The sequence below is a fragment of the Callospermophilus lateralis genome, chromosome 8, assembly GCF_048772815.1.
Source record: "Callospermophilus lateralis isolate mCalLat2 chromosome 8, mCalLat2.hap1, whole genome shotgun sequence".
NCBI lineage: Eukaryota > Metazoa > Chordata > Mammalia > Rodentia > Sciuridae > Callospermophilus > Callospermophilus lateralis.
Window position 1 is genome coordinate 33,235,285 of NC_135312.1, and position 22,856 is coordinate 33,258,140.

Sequence of the window (22,856 nt, forward strand, 5' to 3'; positions counted from 1 at the left end):
GGTCATTTAATATTTAAAGGCCAGGATCATTTTGCAGGTTTTAGTTTAAAGGTAACCATAGCACACACACACACACACATTTATTATTAAGAGCAGAGATGCCCTGTATGTTCTTGGGACTCTTCTTTCCTTTCAGTGTTAGTTTTGTAGGAGTGCTGCTGTCACTAGGTTTTCAGCTCTGACACTGCTGCTGTCACTAGGTTTCAGCTCTGACATTGCTGTGGCAATGAACTAGTGCATTAACAATGGGTTCAAAATGATGTAAACTGTTCATGTGGGTGGAGGCGACCATGCTGAAAAGGGAGATGAAGCCAGAAAGTGACAGGCCACGGAGAGTCCGGTTTCGGATCGCATCATCTCACAGTGGACGAGTTCTGAAGGAGGTTTATGATGATGGACAACCATCCGGCTCTCTGGATTCTGAATGTGCCAGTATTTGTGGGATAGATGGACTAAGTGATTCTGATGGACAGCACAATGGCCACATTGGATCGGAAGGTGATGAGCAAGAGAATGATCAGGATAACTTGCTGGTGCTGGCGAGGGCTGCCAGTGAGAAGGGTTTTGGTACAAGAAGAGTCAACATTTTAAGCAAAAATGGCACAGTGAGAGGCGTCAAATACAAAGTGAGTGCTGGCCAAGCTCTATTTAACAATTTGACCAAAGTATTACAGGTAAGTCATGACACTTTCCTCCTCCTGAGCTTTGTTCCTAACTGGCCATCTGAACACCTCTCAGCTCTGCAGTTTAAAGCAAGCCTCTCTTATTCATGACTCCTCCATACTTCAGAGACACTCCCCATGTAAGACATTGTCTCAACAGCCACTGATTAAAAACAGGGTCATTATTCTTGGCAACCAGACTGACGTCTCAAAGCCATGTTTCTAACATGTAGAAGAGCTTTTCTACCAGTGTAAGGACTAAAACTGCATCTTTACTTCTCAGGCAAGAAAGGAGACAGACTCTAGTGTTCAAAACATTTCATAAAGCTTAGAAATTGATTTCTTCTTGGATTATTATTCTTAAATCATCAGGGTACCATTTGCCATCATCTGTGATGAAAATGTTGACTGCTTGCATTCAGTGGGATTGGATTCAGTGGGAATGTCACAAAGATGTAAAGGCTGTGACTTCTTCCCTTTCCAGAGGAAGTTGCAGGTTTTATCTGAGGTCCATTTCTTTGTTATTTGCCTATCATAACTCTGGAGCAGCATTTGAAAATTCTATTCCTCTATGAGTGTACAGACTAAAATCCTGACTTTCTAGCCAAAAAAATGGTCCTTAAAATGTGGCCCACCCCTCCAACTAATATAGGGCTGTATCATTCAGATCCTAACATCATTGACAATGATCTAATGATAAGTGCTTTAAATTGCCTGGGAGCATTGGAAAAATATTTTTTTCTTAATAACAGACATAATTATTTTAGCAATGGAATTTATAATCACTAACATTAAGGTAGCAAACCAATAATCTTCATTGCAATTCTGTATTATATGATTCTCAGTATTCGAATGAAACAATCTCTTGTGATAAATTATTCAATGCCTCTACATTATAGAGATGCAGGAGTGGTTGGGGGAAAGAATTTCAATAAAAGATACTCATATATGTTTTATTTCAAAGGAAGTATTTGAAAAGATCAAATCATCAAGATTTAAAAGCAAATTTAAGTTTTAATGAAAGGAAAAAAGCAGTTAAGACTAAAGAGTTTTTTTTTTTTAATAAAACTTACCCATGAAGGATTTTATAGAAGGGGTAGGTATGGGGGACAACAATCAGAAACTGATGACTCTTTTATTAGGTTGAGGATGATCTTATAGAGACTTCTAGACATGAGAATCTCAGTGGAATGAGCTTCACCTAAAGTAAAAATTGTTACTGTCAATGTGTAAACTAGGAATCTTTGTACAATTGAGTTTTAAAATGTTTGCATTCATTGCAATTAATTTAGTTCCTTATTATTTGAGTTGCTTTATGATTTGGAGGGTTGTTTATAAACCTGTTTTACCACTTTTAGTACTTTGATTTGAATTTGTGTTTTCAACTCTCCCCCCAAATTATGATTTGTGAATAAATATCTTAAGTCTTCAGAACCTGCAAGAGAAAAAACCCCTAATCTTCTCCCTATGCATTTACCTTGATAGTGCTATAAATTCACAAATAAAAAATGAAGGAAATTTTAAAGTCAAAATTCTAATATCAGATTAGATTAGAGTATTACACATTTTCTATTCATAATTCTGTCACCATTTTATGAGAACAAATCCAATGAAACTTTTTCTAACAATTTAACATAATTCCACTTACCCATGGCTTGAAAAGGGTAGCAATGGTTACACACAGAGGTCCCTCAAAGTCTTTGATATTTGATCAGTTTTTTTCTTATATGTGATCCTTCTTTCTTAATATCATGGGTAAATCAGCCAGCATGTTATAGGTAATCACAGATTTTGGTTATTGTCTTTACTTTCATCACCCTCCACTACCACCACCACCACCATCATCAAGTAAATGTTCTCTGATCTCTCTAGGACAAAAAATAAATTAATTGGGGTTGCCAGTGGCATTATTCAAAGGGCTCCATTCAGATAATTGTCTGTGTGAACAGCATGCTTTGACTTGTACGATATAACCTACACAATTATGTAGAGAGCAGATTTGAATGTTTGCCACTTGCTAAGGGACGTACGTGTAATAAGGGGCTAATCCTTGTCCTAAGCATTTGTCTTAGGATGACTGAGTAGTTTTCCACAGATATCTTATTATGCAGCAGTAATAGCTGAAGCTACCATTCAATTATTCCCATACACACTACCAGTTACAACTCTTTCTTTGGATCTCTTTATATTTTCCATATCACTTGCAAAATAAGCACCAAACTTGACCTCATGTAACTGTAACTTAACAGTTTCCCTCCAGGAAGAAAAAGTGAGCAGTTGGTATCTTGGATGTCTGGTTAGGGATTCAATGGATGGCCAATTTTATTGAAAAGGAACTGTGATTGACAAAGAGTCAGACTTTTCTTCCGTTTTTAAGGTATAATGTCTTAAAGCACTCCACTAGAAACTTGAGAGGAAACAACATAAATAAAATCTTTCAAAGACCCTGAAAGTCACTTTTCTTCCTTGCTGTTAGTTTCCCACTCTGCAATTCCTATTTCATAAAATACTGGCATGTGTCTTGCAAAAAAATTCAACGGTGCAGACAATAATCATCAAAATGATTTGTTTTAAAGTGTCTTTACTTTTCAGCAGTACTTAATTATAAAACTGTATATAAAAAGGATATCAGAGCTAATTTCTGTTTTGTCAGTTAATTTACCCTATAGAATCTTGAGTAAGTGAGGATGCACAATATCAGTTGAGGTCTTTAAGGGTAGCAGTGGAACCAGGAGGCAAACAGAATGGTCACCTGACTGCTCAAGTGAAATTTGTGGAGGGCAGTTTGTTGGTGAGTCACTCCATTATAACTCTTCAGATGTGGTTGAATTTTCCATATCTCCCAGAGATATCATGAATACAAAGCCCAGGAAAGGCTAATTTGGAAATATGAAAACCTAGAATCTATTTGTGATCTGGAAATATGCATTTATTAGAAACTTTTAAGGTTGTTCTTATATATACTACAGTTTGAAAATTATTGATCTAAAGCATAAAAAGAAAATCCAACCAGTTTTCTAGAGTAAAACAAAAATTCCTAAATATTCCTTATGTCTTTAATTTTTAATAAGGAAAATGAAGAAGATACGTATTGATCTGATTTGTTCTTTGGATAAGGTTAAATCACTAGAAGAACCTTTTCTGAGCCAAGGATGACAGTCATGTTTCCTATTAATATCCTATTTTATCAATTAGTTGATTTGGGAACAGGTCCAGAAATTTTACCAGTAGACTCCAATATAAGTTCTCTGTTTTAGTACTTTTGAAGAAATTTTACTCTTAGGATGTTTCTATCTGGATAGATTTTACACTTGATTACCAGAAAATTTTAGAAAAAAAGTTATTTTCTCCTTAAAATCAGTCTCTTGTTACCTCATGCAAAACAAATTAGAAAACCATTGTATAGTTCATAGATCTCATTACCCAGTTTGCATGATTGAATGTGAGATGCACCTTGCTCTTAGATTCCTAATATTTCTTAGGGTGGCTCAATGATGCAGATAATTAAGGTAATTTATTTTTGTTATATTATTTTTATAGGATTAAATTTTGAATAGTAATCTTTTCTTGACCTTATCATTAAACTACATGGGTAGTCTGTTAGAATCTTCTACTGTAAGTTCCATAATTTAAATTTTCTCACTTCCAAATTTAAAATTACCGTATTAGAGAAAAATAAATCCAAAGAGGGAAAATAATTATAACACATACTATATTTTTGGCAGGTCCTTTCTAGAACTTAGACGTACAGCTTCTGTCTGTGCATATACATGCATATGTCTGGCTAGTGTAGTTGCATGTATAAGTATTCTTTCAAGATAAATAAAATTAAAATAATAACATGTTTGCCAGATAATTTGCATTTTTCATGGGCTTTCACATACATTATTTTACCTAATTGTATCCAAAATTTTGTGAAATAAACAGCAAAATTATTATAATGCCCATTTTTTGATAACTATCAGAAATAAAAGCTACTAATTCAAGAACTCTAATTTTGGATACTTTGACAGTTTAAAAAACATAACAAATGCAAAATGTCTCACATTTGCTGTTTTAAATGTTATCATGACAAATATGAATATTTATCTGACTACATCATGTTATGATAAAATCTGGTATTCTTAAATTTCAACATTTGGTTGGCATGTTTTAAAATATATCATTTGTTTCACATTTGATCTTCATCTGGCAAAGTTTTTTCAGAAGATATACAAGCTTCTATTCACTTTTAAATAGTATTTTAAAAAATTTATCAGAAGCCATTATTTCTCTTCATCATTTTGTTAGATCCTCATGAGGTTAGTTAGCACTGGAAGAGGATGAGTTGGTTACTTAAAGCAGTACTGTTGCTCAGCCTTGTCCACTGACTCAGCATAGATGATATTAACAGAAGTTTCTGGCAGTATTTCTTATCCATCTCTAATTCACCAAAGCTAGCTCTGGTAATTGAATAATATTCCAGTGAGAAGAAGGTGACTCTTTGGATCACTGTATAAAAACAACAACAATAATATTAAGCTTCAACTAGGTACTTCCTGGATGCCAGGCACTGTTCACATTATTATGTGCATTGACCCATTTATTCCTCACAGCAACCAAGAGGTAGTATTATTATTAATAAATTATTTATAATTTGAACTTCTTCTCTGTGTAAATATTAAATTGTAGAATTTCAAATAGCATTTACCAGAGAAATTCTTAGGTGATTTTTTTTTGTCAAGATGAAAATATTGTCTTTTGAGCTTTCAGAAACTCTAAAATTTTTGGTACAATTAGAAATGGCCCAAAAAGTCACACTAAGAAATCAGGTGACTTGTTATCCAAAAATTAGGAAAGAAAGAATGCCAAAGACATGTTAACACAATTATTTATACCAAAAGAGAATTATAAACTGACAGACCTTAAGAGTCCTGTTATCCTCTTCCATACATCAGCCTTTTGCAACTCTTGGTCACAGCATTAATCATAGATGCTGAGTAGGATATAAGCAAATGTCTTTGTTGTTGTTGTTGTTGTCGTTGTTAGTGAAATTAGTGATATTCACCTAGTGGTTATTTCCCTTTGTTCTATTCCTTTTGCATTTAGAGATTCCTATATGAGGACGGGCTAGAGTTTTCATGGTGAATTGTTGCCATCTGGCTCCATTCCATTCCTCAGTGTTTCTTCAATCATTTTTTAAACAACCATTTATTGCATCTCTACTATGGAGCAGACACTGTTAGGTAATGTGAGAAATTAATTCTATTTCTGCCTTTTGCAGAAATATTCAGGAGTGTGTTGTAAATGGCTGTAGAAAGCAACTTCTGAAAAGAATTTAGATATGAACTTGACTTTGCTTTCCATCTTGACTTTGTTTTTCCATCTGTTTTCTTGTTGATGTAACAGACTCTGCTACTCATTCTTTATTTCTCCACTGTTTTAAATTTTCTCTTTGCTTAGCCCATCATTTAATTGAATTTTTTTCTTTAGTTTTCTCTTGCTTTTTTCCTAACTTAGTTCTATCTCAAACATCAGGAACTGAAGGGCAATCTGTAGTATTAATGACTCTTATCTTGATCCTATCAGTCTCTAGAAGTCTAAAACAGTGATTTACTATGAGCACTGACTTACTCAAGTTCTATGAAAACCTTTTCTCTTTAGCTCAATGAATATCTAAATTGGATATCTTTCATTCTTCCTTATCTATCAGAGTTCGGTATCATCATGGTATTTTAATTTGTGCAACCTTGGTTTTAATTGCCGGAGTTTAAGCTTATGAGACTGAACTCTAACTTCAGAATGACATGCTGAACAAACCCATGGATTCCACCAGCTGACTTGCAACCACCTAACGAAATCTTTGGGCAGCCTGTGGTTACCACATAATTAGGAAATTAACACCTGGTATTTTCAAACTTTATTTAATTGAAGAACAGCTTTATTAAGACATACTTCATATATCATTCAATTTTTCCATTTAAAGTATAAAATCTAGTGGTTTTTAATCTTTATAGAATTATGTAACCCTCATCACAATCAATTTGAGAACAATTTAATCATTCAACAAAGAAACTCCATAACCATTTCTAGTCATTTCCCATGTCTTCCTTCTCCCCTCTTATCCTCTTCTTACAAACTCCCCCAGGTCTGACACAATCACTTAAGTACTTTCTGTCTCCATTTACTTGCCTATTTTGGCCATTTAGAAGATAATCTCCCTATCTAACTATAATTCTATATTCATTTATCAATATTTCTCTATCCTTCCATCCCTACTGATCACTCATGTGTCTCATAACTGTGTTCTACTCTCTCCTTTAGGAGAACAATTCTTTATATTTCATGTAGGAATGGCATCATGTGGTATTTGTCTTTCCCTGCCTGATTTAATTTCACTTAATAGTCTTCAGGTTCAACTATGTCATTGTTAATGACAAGATTTATTTCTTTATTTGGCTGAATAGTATTCCATTGCACACAGACCCCACATTTTCTTTATCCATTTATCGCCTGGAGAATGTCCCATATGTGTTAGTTGAGAAGAATGTGTACCTGTACCCATTGGATGAAAAGTTCTGAATTGTCTGGAAGTTTCATTTGGTGTACAGTGAGGATTAACTCTTATGTTTTCTTGTTGAGTTTCTGTCTGAATGATCTGTTCATTTCTGAAAATAGTATGTGGAAGTCTTCTACCACTATTACATTACAATGTATATTGTCCTTAATCTGTGAACATTCGTTTTATATTTTTAGGTGTTCAAATATTGTGTTCATGTATATTTTTACAGTGGTCAGAGCCTCGGTCTGAATTGACCCCTTTATTATTATATTGATCTTCTTTGTCTCTTTTTACAGTTTTTGTCTTAAAGCCCATATTTATCTGATATAAGTATAGCTACTGCTGCTGTCTTTTGTTTTCCATTTGCATGAAATATCTTTTTCCATTCCTTTACTTCCAGTCTATGTATGTCCTTACAGGTACACAGTAGGAGGTTAGGTCTTGTATTTTAGTCTTTTTAGCCACTTTTTGTCTTTTGAATGGAGAATTTAATCCACTTATATTCAATGTAATTATTCATAGATAATAACTTTTTGTTCATTGTTTTCTGGTTGCTTGTATGTTCTCTTTCTTACTGTCTTTGTGATTAAATGATTTTCCCTAACAGCATGTTTTCATTCATTATCTATTTCTTTTTAGTGTATCTATTATAAGATTTTGGTTTGTGGTTACTATGAGGCTTTCAAGCTGGGTATTTTAAGCCAATAGAAACTTTGATTTAAAAAATAAAAATAAAAAACCTCCATGCTTTTATTACACTGCTTCCCACACATTTTGAATTCTAATGTCATAATTTACAATTTTTAATATTGCATATCCTTTAACAAATGATTTTTGTTAATTTTTTTAGTAGTTTTCCTTTTGACCTTCATAATAGATTTATAAGTGATTTTTATACCACTATTACAATATTATAGGACTCTGAAGCTTGAGCACTTTAACTGGTGAGTTTTACACTTATGGGTTATTTCATGTTACCCATCACCAACTTTTCTTTCAGCTTGAGAAACTCCCTATAGGATTTTTTTATGAGATAGGGCTGGTGGTGAAGAACTCCTTCAGTTTTTGTTTATCTGACAGTCTTTATCTTTTATTTAAATCTGAATGACAGCTTTTCTGGGTACAGTATTCTTAGTTGACATATTTTTGTTTTTTCCTTCAGCACTTTGATTATACTCTTTTGCTCCCTCTTGACCTCTGTAAGATTTCTGCTGAGAAATCTGCTGGCTAGGCATATTGAATTTTCCCATATATTATTTGTCTCTTTTATTTTCTTCTTTTTAAAAATATTTTATTTTTTAGTTGTAGTTGGACACAATACCTTTATTTTATTTATTTGTTTATATGTGGTGCTCAGGATCCAACCCAGGGCCTCACATGTGCTAGGCAAGCACTCTACTGCTGAGCCACAACCCCAGCCCTGCCTCTTTTCTCTTGCTGCTTTCACGACCAGCTCTTGATCTTTGGCAGTTTGATTATGATAAGATTTCTGGTGGACTAGTTATGATTGGTGTCTTTTTACTTTCCTGCACCTGGGTTTTGTATTTTCTCTAGGTTTGGAAAGTTTCTGATATTATTTCTTTAACTAAGCTTCTTACTTCTTCTTCTCTATTCATTTTTGAATTCTAATGACTTGTATGTTTGCTCTTTAGATACTATCCCATGAATCCCCTGATCTTTCTTCATTCCTTTTTATTCTTTTTTTTTCTCTTCTGATTGGATACTTTCACATGTTTGGGGTTGCAACCAGCCGGCCCATCCAGAATCCCAGGCTAGACTAACTAGTAAAGGTCTGTCACCACCAAAGAACACCTGCAAATACTGGACGGGGTCAGCATCTCATCAAATGTGCAGGCATCAACATAAGGACACAAGAATCATGAAAACTCAAAGGAATATGATACCACCAAAAGAATCTAAAGAAGCTCCAGAGATGGACCCAGAAGAAAAAGAGATTTACGAAATGACAGACAAAGAATTCAGAATAATCCTCCTAAAGAAGTTCAGAGAATTACAAGAAATTACAGATAGAAAATTAAATGAATTTGGGGAAACAATTCGTGCACGGCATGAGACATTTGATAAAGAAATAGAAATTAGAAAATTCCAAATAAAAATCCTAGAGATAAGGAATACAATAACTGAACTGACAAATTCAACAGCAGGTTTCAACAGCAGACTTGATAAAGCAGAAGAAAGAATCAATGAACTTGAAGACTCTACATTTGTTTCCAAACTTTAAAAAAAAGCAACAAAACTTAAGAGCAGGACAAGACAAACCTCCTTTCAGTAGCTTGTGCATGCTGACAGTTTGATATTTTCTCTGAAGCTCGGTATTTCAATTTTGCATAAAATTAATATAAACATTTCATACTTTATAAACAGATACACTATATAAATATATCAGTTCCTCAATCATTATTGCCTAAAAGGGATTTATAAAATCTTGAACTGAATAAAATGTCATGTGTAAATTTTTAAAGGAATTCTATTTACATGCACAAACATACTCAATTAAGGTTTGAGAACTCTTTTGTCAATTTTATTTTTTAAATAATTCATTATCTCACAAATTTGCCTGTAAATGATTTTCTTGATTCCTCTCTTGTGGTTTTATACATTGACACACCTTTGCTAAGATCATCTGTGAACATAATGTACTTCTACAACCTTTGACATAGTCTTGGCTTCATAACTTCCTTTGGCTGATGAGATGATAATAGATATGGCACAAACAGAGGCTTGAAGTGAACATGCATGGTTAGACATGCCCCCTTTTCCTCTTTCATTAGCATGAAAAAGATATGCCATGGGAGGCCTACTCATCCCAGAAGCATGAAAGACAAAGAATAGACCTGTATCCAAATGACAGTTTGAAGCTAAGTCTCACAGAGCTCAGCACAGGTCAACCAACTGCTAACCAATCTTCAGACTCATGAGTGAACAATAAATGCTTAATGTTTTATTTTGTTCAGTTTGGGTAGTTTGCTAAGTAGCAGAAACAAACTAACTGCACACTTCAAGATACTGAATAGCTTGCTCCAAGTTATGCAGATAGCAAGAGCACAAAACATACTTCAATGGTAATTATTGGCGTATTTGACTTCAGAGGTTGGGCCACTCATTCATCATATGCCTAAATCTTTTCTTCAATGTCTCTGTCAAGGTTTTATCTAGGCTTTGGTGGGGATTTCTCAGGGCAAAAGATTGGACAGGAAAGAATCAAGTCTTCTCACTGTCTTCTGGATAGTGAATGTACTGGAACTGATCATAGCAGCAAAGAGTAAAGTCCATTTGCTATCCATATCTATTAATATAGTTTAAGATTAAATTAATATTTCTGGTAACTACCTCATGCTAAAGTGATGTTGGTTTGTAACTTATTTGAATATCTTTTCTTGGTGATATGGTTCATGAGTCAAAACTTACATAAAACACCTATTTTTTATTTCATATAATTGTTTTGTCATTTTCTCTACGTATAGGACTCTACTTTGGGACAAAATTAATTTTATTGTGTAATCCAGGTCGTTACAATCTTTTGGGATTCCCATCTTGTGCATACCTGTGTCTTAGTACATTATTGAGTCAATGGAACACAGTTTTTATTATGGCAAATTACTAATGTGGAAAAATAAATACTAGGTGAGTAAAAATGAATAAATTTAAAGAAAATTAAAATTTTTAATGAAGAGATAAATGATTTTTAGTGACTACTAGAAATCCACAAATTTAAACTAGTTGTTTTAGGTAAAGAGAAGAAAGATGATTGATGTGAAAATCGTTGTGACACACTGTATCAGCCTTAGAGGACTCTGCTGGTTTCCCCTTTTCTTTAAGTATGATTCTTATACATTACATACACATACCATGCCAGAAACTTTGTTCAGAATGGGAATCATTTGTCCTAAAGGCTCACGAACCCTTGCTATGATTTGAATGTGTCCCTTGCAGTTCTTGTACTTACATGGCAGTGTTAGGAGATGTGGCCTAATCAGGGTTTTTGAATCATGGGGACAGAGCTCTCCTGAATGGATTAATTCCTTTCTCATGGGATGGGTTATTAATTACAGGATTCAGCCTGCTTTTCTCTTGCATGCATGTGAATTCTTTTCCCTTACATCTTCCACCATGTAATGAAGCAGAACAAGGACCTCACATGATACAGCCATATGGCCACCTAATCTTGGGACTATTCAGGCTCTAGAACCATATGATTAAATAAACTCATTTCCTTTATAAAGTACCCATTTTCAAGTATTCTGTTATAGCAACAGACAATGGAATAAGATTTTTTATCTTATTTTCTTTTTTAGAAAAAGATACTACGAAAAGGGGCTATTGCTATACAAACAAACATCTGAAAATGGAAAAGTGGTTTTGGAACTGGGTAGTGGGTAAAGGAAGGAAGAGTTTTTAAGTGAATGCTAGAAAAAGCCTAGAAAGTCATGAATGAAACTTTTAACAGCAATTCTGGTGAGGGCTCTGAAGAAGGAAAAAGACTAAAAAAGTCTGGAACCACTTATTGGTCATGATCAGAAAACAGATGAAATATGGACAGTTAAGGCCATTTTGATAAGGTCTTAGATGGAAATGAAATATATGTTATTGGAACTGGCATAAAGTTCATCCATGTAAAGTTTCAAAGAGCTTGTGTGGCCTGCGCCCTTGCCTGAGGGCTTCATGGGAAGCAGAGCTTAAGAGTGATAAAGTAGGACACTTGGCAGAATAATTTCTAATTAGCAAAGTCCTTAAAGAACTGTGTGGTTCCTTTTTACTCCATACAGTGAGATAAGAGAGTAAATGAATTATTCTAAGGCATGATTTATAATTAAAAGGGAAGCAGAAAGTAAAATTTGGAAAATTCACAGCCTGTCCATATGAAGAATGAAAATAGTATTCAAGAGAACAAAACAAGTCTAAGGCTGAAAATAATGTTACTAAAGAGAGAAACATGAATAGAAGTAGGTGATAACCATCAAGACAATGGGAAATGACCCAGAAGGTATTCAGAGATCTTCCAGGCTGCCCCTCCCATTATATCCCCAGTGCTCTTGCAGGGCAGAGTACTTTCAGAGTACTCTCCATATAGTCACTACTGCTCAGGGACCTCAGGATTCTGTTCCCTGAATCTAGATGTAGCAGTGGTTGGTCCCAGCCATGGCCCAAGCAGCCACAGATGTGGCTTGGGCTGTCACTCTGGAGGGCGCAAACTGAAGTTTTGGCAGTATCCATGTGGTACTGATTCTGCAGACGTACAGAATGCAAAAGCTCGAGAGACATAATTTCCTCCCTGTAAATTTCTAAGGATATTATATAACAACTGTAGGCCTAGCTGCCATAGAGATTTCTACCAGGGAAATGACTAGTAGAACCATGGGAATGGGGTCCTTCCTTAAGACTCTAGAACTAAAGATATAGGCATGGTTCAATTCCCACCTTGGAATGCTATAGATGTGCTAATCTAGTAGAGTGGAGGCAGGAACTGAGCCCAGCAAAACCCAGGTATGTGACTGCCCCCATGTTCCCAGGAAGCATCACATAGAACAAAAGATTAAGCTCCAGCTGTAAGACTTAAGGTTTGCCCTTGGGTTTTGGACTTAATCGGGTCTGTTACTCTTTTATACCTGTCACCCCTTTTCAGAACGGGAGTGTCAGTCTTCTATCTGTTCCACTGTTGTATCTTGGAAGTAGACAATTTGACTTGATTTTGTAGGCTTGCAGCTGGAAGGAATTTGCCCGAGTCTCAGATGAGACTTTGGACTTTTGAATTGATGCTGGAATTAGTTAGGAATTTAGGATTATTGAAATGGAATGAATGTTTTGTGTAGTGTAAGAAAGACAAGAGCTTCGGGGTTCAGGGGAGCAATGCTTTGGTTAGCATATCATCCAAAAGTTTATGTGTTAAAATCTTAATTCCTCAATGTGGGTGTCTGGGCACATGCATCCTAGTGGGAGGAATTTTCATGATGGGGTTGTAGCCCTCATGAATGGATTAATGTCTTTCTCTTGGGAAGAGTTATCTATCCCAGGAGTCTGGTTACCTTGATTTTCTTGTGCTTATATGCCCTCTCTCCCCTTCTAACTTTCACCATGTTATGAAACATCATGAAGCTCTCACCAAATCTAGCTGTCCACTCCTGAACTTCTCGGCCTCCAGAACTATGAACCTGAATAAATTTATTTTCATTGTAAAACTATCCTGTCTTAGGTATTCTGTTATAGTTATAGAATTCGGACTAAGACAATCCTAATTTCTATAATCTGAGGGTGATAACTATTATTTCTAGGGAACACACAACTTGTTCTAATGGTAAGAACAAGGTTGAGTCATTTGAATCAATACTCAAATGGTGGTGGTTGTGGGTTCTAGAACTCATGGAGTTTTGTTTGTAATACAAAGAAAGAAGTAGAAGAATTTGGGCTAAAATAGTACTATATGAGTACTTATTAACAGATGTAGTAATATAGAAATGCATATTTTTAAAATCAAAGAAGTATTGGAACATCTACTGCAAGGATATCATATACAAACGAATCTTCCTTTATTGAGGATAATGCATTTCTAATTAAACTAAATAATATAAATTTGGGACACAACTTTATAGATTTCCTTGATTAATTTTCAAGTTTCAGGTCTCTTTCTCTAATTTGGAATATATGAATGTATGCATGCATTTGGAATGTGTGTGTGTGTGTGTGTGTGTGTGTGTGTGTGTGTGTGTATCTTTACATTTTTCTTCTTCTGAGTTTGTGCTTCCCTCAGCATACTTTAAGGCCAGTGCTTTAATGCCTCAGTTACTCAGTTACAAGTTGATGTCATCAGGAGTGTGTGTATATTTCTATGAAGGAGTTTTGGGGTGGAACTTAATACTTTCAAAGAAATGACTTAGTGGTGGAAGCTCTTGAGAACTGAAATAGACTCCTTGAAAGCTGTGCTGGAGATCAGGTAGCTGCCTACTTGATAAAAGTCCTTTCCTTTCCCCTTCTTTCTGTTAAAATTTAAAGATTTAAAGTGGTTGTTGGCTCCTATTTTTGAGAGTGAACACAAGTTTTTTATTAGTTATCATTGGTGATCTTTTCCTCACTCACAGTGAAATAGCAATATATACAAACTTATAAGGGATCAGAGAAATTAGTGATGGTCCTGGTCCATGGATCCACCTGTGGCACTGCCCCTAAGCCACATAATGCTGCACTCAGGCTTCAGAAAGCTTTCAGGGCCCTTAACATCGGCCTTCTCCCAGGATGCCCAACTCTTGATTCTTCCAACTCTTGAACTCCCAGCTTCATTGCCTTTATGTCCAGGCTTTTGAAAACTATCAATAATTCCCAGGAACAAGATAAAACCCAAGATTTTAGGAATCAAAGCTCTGCTTTGAAAGAAAATAAAATATCACTATTCTCTAGAAAATGGTTAATGTGCTCCCTTTCCCTCCATTAATGAGTAAGAACACTCTTCTCTGGATGGAGATGACCTGGTTTCAGATGGAGCCTGCTCTTTCCTAGTGTCTCTTCCAGGAAAACAGACTTCTATGAATTTCAATTTCTTCATTGGTAAAGGGTAGATAATGATAATGACTATTTCCTATCAAAGAAATGAGCTATCGTGTGCTAAGCATTTTGCTGAATGCTTGGCACATTCTATGTACTCAATAAATCCTATTATTTTTATTATCTGTCTCCCCCACACATTGTGAATCAGGTACCACTAAACCCTCTGCTGGACCATGAGGATGCAAAGATGAATAAAGCATGATCGCTGTCCTCAGGGAATTTAAGTTGTTCTTGTGAAATACACAAACACATAGTTAATGTAAAACATGAAAAGTACTCAGAAACTTATTGGGGGATAGAGGCAGGACATCTGACCCAATTCTGTGACTCTTACAGAGATCTTGTTGCCCTCTTATAGCAGCTAGTGGATATAAGGCTGTGTGAGAAGTCTGGGCACTCCTTAAAAGGCTTCATGGTACTGAAGACTTTCTTGGCAGAACTCACTTCCCTTTGGTAAATCTCTGCTGTTGCCTCTAATCTTGGCAGAGCTCCTGCCTCACAAACCTGTTTTGTGTGGCCAATTTCCTCTGTTTGAGATCCTGTCTTGGCTCTGGCCCCTACCTGGGTCTTTGTCTTGTATTACTGAGTTTTCACCTCCCATGTCTACTTGGCCAAATGTGTGCCAGCCTGGCTGTGCTGTACTTGGCTGCATAGTTGTGAGCTCAGCCAGACACCCACGTGCCTTGTGTCTGAGTATTCCTCTGGAACACGAATCACCCTTGGGGTAGAGGCTGACTCAGTCTCTTTGTCAGTGATAACCTGGGTTGGTTTTTAATGCCTTTTCATAACAATCCAGGGAGTTAATTATATTCTGTGGGATGTGTTCTGCTACAAACCACAGAGGGTATTGCTAGACATGGCTTAAAATACATAGGGATGCCTTATATTATGTATGAAGGCATTCAGTAGAGGCAGATGCTCAGGTTATTTGGTGGCTTGATAAGCTGATAAAGAACAGCTTATCAAGAACAGGCTTTTCCTGCTGTTCTGCTCCATCATCCTTGGCTTGTTCGTGATACCTTTTGGGAATTCAAATAGTTGCAACAACTTAAAGCCAGCCCAGAGTCAAAAATCGAAAGAGAGAGGTGGCAAAAGTGAATAGTTTTTGTAAATGTAATCTTTTGTCTGAAAGACAAACAAAATTTCAGAAACTTCCCAGATGCATTCACTTACATTATATAGCTTACATTTCACGTGGCTATTCTTTTCATGTTTTCTTTCTTTCTTTTAATTTTTAAGTTGATGTATCATAATTTTACATAATAGTGGAAGTCATTATGCTTTATTCATACATGCATATAACATAGTTTGATCAAACTCTTTCCCTAGTACCTGTCTTTTCCCATTACTCCTCCACCCCCTGATCCACTTTCTCTACTGATTTCCTTTCTATTATTACTATTGTTATTTTAATTAGTGCATTAGAAGTACTATGGTTTGGATATGAGATATCCCCCCGCCGTCCGCAAAGCTCCTATATTAATGCAGGGATATTCAGAGATGAAATGATTAGATTTCAAGAGCTGTTACATAGCTGTCTATCCTAACTTGAATGGGTGGTAACTGTAGGGAGGTGGGGCATGACTGGAAGAGGTGGATCCTTGGGGCCATGCTAGTCACAAACAGGGTGCTCTTTGTTTCCTGACTTCACAAATATATATATGTGTGTGTGTGTATATATACACACACACACACACACACACAACATTAAAGTGTTAGTATATTAGGTATCTGTTTATCTATAGTTATCTATAGTCCTCTGTTCTATCTAGTTTAGAAGGGAAATTTTTAAAAGGTGCATGCTACATTTGATCTAACTAGAGCAATCTAAAACAGAAAGGAACTCCCCCTAAATTGTGCACATCTATATTTTTCCCCTGCTTACCTACATTAAATTTAAAAAATACAAAGCATGACAACTACATGGTCAGAGTGCTCATCCCTGAACTCCTCCTTTTTATTCTAGCCTCAGAAGCCAGTTGCTTCAGGAGCTCCGTAGCTTGGAACCCATTTCACATTTGACAACAGTGGTAGAAAGCTCTCTGCCTGCACAGCAGGACAGACCTGTGCTCAGAAAGCCTTTGAAGCAATGCATCTCTGCTTCCCTGATCCTCCTGGTCATAAACAAGCTGTTTTTTATTTTCAAATTATTTATTTATTTATTTTAAATTTAATTTGTTATATACGACAGCAGAATGAATTACAATTCATAAAGAAGATTGTTAGTATAAAAGCAAGTTTTTTTGACTATTAACCTACATGTCACAGAAATGATCTCAGGTTCCTCTCTTTTAGCATTGTTTCTTTAATCCTCATAGCAAATTTACAAGGTGAATATGAGCTCAACTTACATGATGTAGACTGACAACATGTCCAGATAATTTAAAGGAGAATGAAAAGACATCTGTTCTCCAATATTTTGACCTTCATTTTGTTCTGAAAATACTTCTGTTATATTCCCTGTTTCTTTGTGCCAGAGATCTCCATTGTATTGAGTTTCTTAGAAGCAGAACCTAAGACTCAATTTATATGAAAAGTGATTTCTTAAGACAGCAATCTCAGAAGAGAGGGAGCAAGGGAAGCAGGTTAGGGCAGGGAAGAGAGTTAGGCAAGGTAGTGATTTTGGCTAGGGACCAGCTTCAGTCTACAAGTTCAGGAATACAAACTGCTGTATTGATTGGTCCCACTTTGAGACTTGGGATGCCATTTTTCATACCTGTGTCAGTCTGTCATTAGCCACTGGCTGTGAGCTTTTAGCAGTAGCCAATGTTCACAGTAGCTGAGAAGTGGCTTGGCCAGCAGTGTGAAAAGAGTCTGGGGGCATCCACTACTGTCCACCTCTCGAACTATCAGACTTCTTTGCTTCCGTTCATTAAGTAAATACAACCAGACACAGCTTTGCAAGAGTTAGTGGGAGAGTTAGTGGGATAGATTATAGCTCCTAAACTTCTATTGGTCTTGAAGTGATAACCAGTATTTATTTTCTCCTTCTTTTACTATCCATTTTAGACCCTCTTGCTTTTAGTTAGCACATCTACTTGCTGCAGCAGCTTACATATTTGGTTGACCTATCTTGTCAGTCCCTACAGAATGAGCTCTGGTCACTATGCCTTTATCAGGTAGTGGGGGCTGAAATTGTCCATTTACATCTAAACCCATGTGAGTTCCAAGACAGGCCAAGTATATATCTGCCTGAACCTTATGTAGAACAGTAGTTATGTAGAGCAGTAGTTCTGCCTCCTCATGACAATCAGGGTCAGTTACCTTTGCCAGTATAGAACTCCTTTTTATGCCAGCTAATTAAATGTTCTATGAACCTCAAGTATCCAGATGTCAACTGTAGCTTTAAGTTTAGTGGAACTCACTGCGTTATTTGGAAAAAAAGAGCTCCCTTCTGGATTCAAGGATTTACACTAAAAATGTCTGATGTTGCAAGGATATAAAGCACAGTTCCTCAGGGAGGTGACTGGGGGTGATGGAGAATGGGACCATTCCTACATCTTTCCATTGGATCATGAATTCTAGCTATTGGCAATATTGCACCTTGTGATAACTACTGGTTTAGATATAAGTTGCATCTTGAAGAATGATGCCATCTTCCCCTAGAGTGTCACTTCCAAGAAAATGCATCAACTGCACCTTCACAGTGCTCTTCTAACATGCTCTCAGATGGCAGGACAAGATGGCATGGTGCATGGCCAGGCTGTACTCCTTCTTGTTTATGTAGCTTACTCGAGTCTTTGATCCACCTGAACACAATTTTAGACAAACCTCTTTCATTTGACGATGAATTGCTGCTGTGCCTGCCTGACTTGTGACTTTGTGAGTGTGGCAGTATACATTTACGGATGGGTACTGATAGGTAGTTCTGATGACTTGCTAGGGTAGATACTCAGTTTCTTCCATAGCCCATGGCCTGCCAGAAGCTGCTTTTCACATGCTGTAAAGTTTTCTCCTGTTTATGGCAAGGTCTTGATCCAGCACCCTGGGAATTTCTTCTATGACCTTTCTATTAAGTCTGGACAGAGACTCCACGTGGTGCCCTCCTCTACCACAGATAAAGCTAGGAACATGAGATCTGCTGGGTTGTTGACCCAAGCTCCAGTCTCCTATTTCAGCCTGGAGCTGTTGCCAAGCCCTTCTTTTTGTGGGCCCTACTCAAAATGACCAACCGTCTACACCACTTGATAAATGAATTACAAAACTTGAAGAAGCCACCAAGCACTGTTATTCTTTCTTAGAAGTAGAAACTATAGCTGGGCATAGGAACACATGCCTATAATCCCAGCTACTCTGGAGTTTGATACAGGAGGATAGCAATTTCAAGGCCAGCCTCAGCAGTTTAGCGAAACCTTGCCTCCAAGTAAAAAATAGAATGGTTGGGGATGTATTCCTGTGGTAGAGTGTCCCTGGATTCAAACCTCAGTACCACAAAAGCAAGAAAGCAAGGAGAAGGTCCAAAACACAGTAACTTCTTCTTTCCTTTCAAGGGATGGATGATTCCAGCTTTCCCCAGACCAACAGACTCCAAAATAATGCTCTAAGAGTTGTAAGTTCTTGGATCTGTGTTAGCATCTTTGTAGGGCTTATCTCCTATGATTTGAAGCAAATATGTTTTATTTATCAAGGCATCCAGATACTAAATATTTCTTGCTCATCAGGTCTTAGTAAGATGGTGTCATTAATACTAGAGGACCAGTGTGAAGTTCTGGGGATCATGAATTCCCATCAAATCCCTTCACCCTTCAGCTTCCTGGATGAAGAGGCCCATGTATCTGAAGGAGCATTTCTCTGTTTAGAGGAAGGGGCAGCTGAGCACATTTCATAGCCAACATTCAAAACTGATGGGGATGGTTCATCCACCTGGTTATGGGAAGAGGTGAGGGACAGAAACCAAATCATCTAGTACATGCTGTTAACATAAAACTGCATCCTCTGGAGACAAGGGAGGAGTGTAGTGAGTGGAGAAGGATCAAAACTCAGGATTCTGGGATCCCTCATTGACACACTCTACTGAAAATCAGTGAAAGGCAGATGCATCTTGAGAGAAAAGAGAAAGGGGAGGGTTGGTTGCCAGGAGTTCTGTGTAGCCAGAGCCCCTTTCTGTGGGGAGTGATATTGTTAAACATTAGGAAATTCAGAAAGTCAGTTGCAGACCCTTGACACTTTCAATTAGCCATCATGGCAGTTTTATATCCAAGAAATAAGAAAATTCTTCAAATTAGTAGTTTATTAGCAACATATCTGAGAATGAGGATATCAAATGCTTTTCAACTGAATGTCAAAACAGGAAAAGATGAAAAGCAAGAGACACTCCCTTCCCCACAAACAACACCACTGCCACCCAAACTCTACATCCTTAATAATTTATCCTGGAGTCAGAACAACTCCCTACACATTCTCCTTTTCCTAAAGGCAATCAGAAAGTGCCATCTGGTTAGTCAGTTTTTAGGTTCATTATTGTTATTTCCTCATTAAAAAAAAAATCCATCTACCTCCTGGGTTTGATTAGTAGCTTCACGTCATGTTGCATTAGATGGGAAGAAACTCTGTGTATTTCCTTTTGCAGCCTCCAGTCTTAACAATCTGATCATGTTCCTCCTTTGTTAAAAACAAACCAAGGGTTCTCTGCAGCATTTACATTTAAATCAAGTTTCTCAGTTTGCTTTAGTGACCCTAGTTTCTCTGACAAAATAAAAGGTGTGAAATAAGGACTCCCATTCAGTCGCATTAGGCTTACTGAGGAAGTAATTACAAGGCAGAAAGGAGGGATGGAGGGATGTGGAAGAGGTAAGGAAGAAAAGGCCATATGAAGTGCCTTGACTACTGCCATGGACAGCGCGAGGGTTTGATTCTGGATCCTCTGGGGCATTCTGAGAATTGTCTAGAATGCCTTTCATACTCCACGCTGCCCAGTAACTACAGAGTGGAACACTGGTAGATTCCCTCTTTTATTTTTTTGATTGTTGCCCCAAGAGATCTCAAGCTTCCCACACTTATGCACTACAAACCTATATGCCAAGCAGGCTTCTACAAAAGCCCCCCTTTGTGCAGTCAGAAGCAGCCCAGAGCAGAAAGTCAATGATGTGTAACTTGAGTTCTTTGAGAATTTCTTGTACAAAGTGATTTGAAGCTTTTCTTGGAAGCTGTGGCTGGAGTCTAACCTGAGGCCTAGAGGAAGTGAGATGGGCTAAAAGAGGCAGCTGATATACCCAGCATAGAAAGCTCCTGGGGTTTCCTATTGCAACTCCTTCAGTCTCATCCTTGGACAAGCTCACCCTTATAGCCTGCCCATACCAATGCAGGTGTCTGAACTCCACAGGGCCATTTCATATAGCCAGATTAGTTTTGTTTTTTGATACATGTTGATCTCTCTTCTAGAGAGGCTGCCAATTTCTTTTGTTAGTTAATTATAAACTGACCTCAGCTGTGACTTTTTGCCGGACGCTTCCATGTTTTCCTTCAGTTAGTGTTAAGTCCTTTTACATTCCTTGTCATATAGCTCCACTGAAGACCTTATTACAACATGTGTAACTCTAACACACAAATTGGTTATCCAGCTTGTCTGTGAGGCACTGCATTTTTTTTTAAGTTTCCATATCCTGAGTAGCCATATACTTGGTTATATAATAAATGTTCCTTAAATACTGTGGAATAAATGAATGAGTACATTTTGGTAGTGTATTGGATAGCTAAACCAGTGGATCACCAAAAAAAAAAAAAAAAAAAAAAGAAAAGAAAAAAAAAAAAGAAAACCCAGATTCTATTAAAGCCTTCCCAAAGCAATTGAAGCATGGGTACATTTTGAAAAAATACTATACCAAATATACCTCTGATGCATAGAATCAACAATGTCACTTGATTTTGTAGGAAATCAAGTAGTAAGTCAATATAATGAATATGGAATTCCTGCTTTTAAGAATTAGATAAGACACAAACACATAAAATGATGACTAATAAAGGGGAAATACAAAGAGATATGAACTATTTATAAGGTAGTATGGGAAAGCAGGAAATGAGTAGCTGGAAATAGATTTGCCATAACAGAGGACTCTAAGATTTTCTTTCTGGAGACAGAAGGGTAAGGAGGTTTCTAGGAGTTGAATTTGGCACTATGCATATTGATTTACAACAGTGGCTTTGGAAAAGTGCACTTAGGTTCAAATTTCTACGTCACACACTACCCATTGGCTGTGTAATCTTGAGCAAATTTTAACTCATCTATAAATTGGAGTTAGTGATTATACCTAATTCATGTGGCTGAGGATAAAATTAATTAATATATCTATAGAGATTAGAATAATGTTCCGCATATAACACTTGTATTACATTTAATATAGCTTACCTTAAACAAGGGGGAAGTTAGTCTTTTAGCAGGGATGTAAGTTATGTTTGGAAGGCAGTGAAGGGATTAGTTTATTTGTAGCAAAGGTTTTGTGTGGGGGAAATGGAGATAGATAAAATTGGAAAGCTGTTTGGAATCTTAGTGAGGATCTAACAATTTGGATACAACTAGTAATGGAAACCAAAAAGATTAGGATAATTGTATGTCTTAGTTTTTCCTGGATATTATGGTTTAATAATTGTCTTAATATAATTATTAGAGCTCCCATATTGGTGTCTTTAGATTAAAGATGTCTAAAACAGGGGTATGTAAATAAGAATCATGGAGATTTAGGAATATTATCTAGCACAAATATGTAAGATACATTGGAGAACAGTTTGTAGGTTGGGAGGAAAGTCTGCATATTTATTCAAAATCATACTTGTTTCCATAGTGTAATAAGAACAGTGCTGAAAAGGATCTGGAGATAATCTGGTAGGAGGCCTTTTACATTTTGCATATTGGTACATTGTGATTTTCTTTTCATGTGTTTTGAAATGTTCAAAGAAGTAAGTGAATCTGAACCCTTTGTGGTAAAACAAAACAAACATAGGAAGAAGTCAAAACTCATTGCCAATGAAGTAAGGCAGCTCATGTAGATGGGAGGTCTCTTGCTTCATATCAGAATGACAGCCCTAAACTGTTTTCATATGCTGGGTTCCCAGTTTTATTCATTAGTTCATAGTTTAGTTTGGACAGTGACAACACCAGC

The 22,856-nt window shown here is 36.6% G+C and overlaps 1 protein-coding gene across 1 annotated transcript in view; it reads left to right on the forward strand.

The window, feature by feature from the left end:
* Window positions 1–290: 290 nt before the first annotated feature.
* Grxcr1 (glutaredoxin and cysteine rich domain containing 1) overlaps window positions 291–22,856 on the forward strand; it is a 105,752-nt gene continuing 83,186 nt past the window's right edge. Inside the window, exon 1 of the mRNA XM_076864015.2 lies at window positions 291–674. Coding sequence (XP_076720130.2) covers window positions 291–674 — 384 coding nt within the window. The remainder of the gene's footprint in view (window positions 675–22,856) is intronic.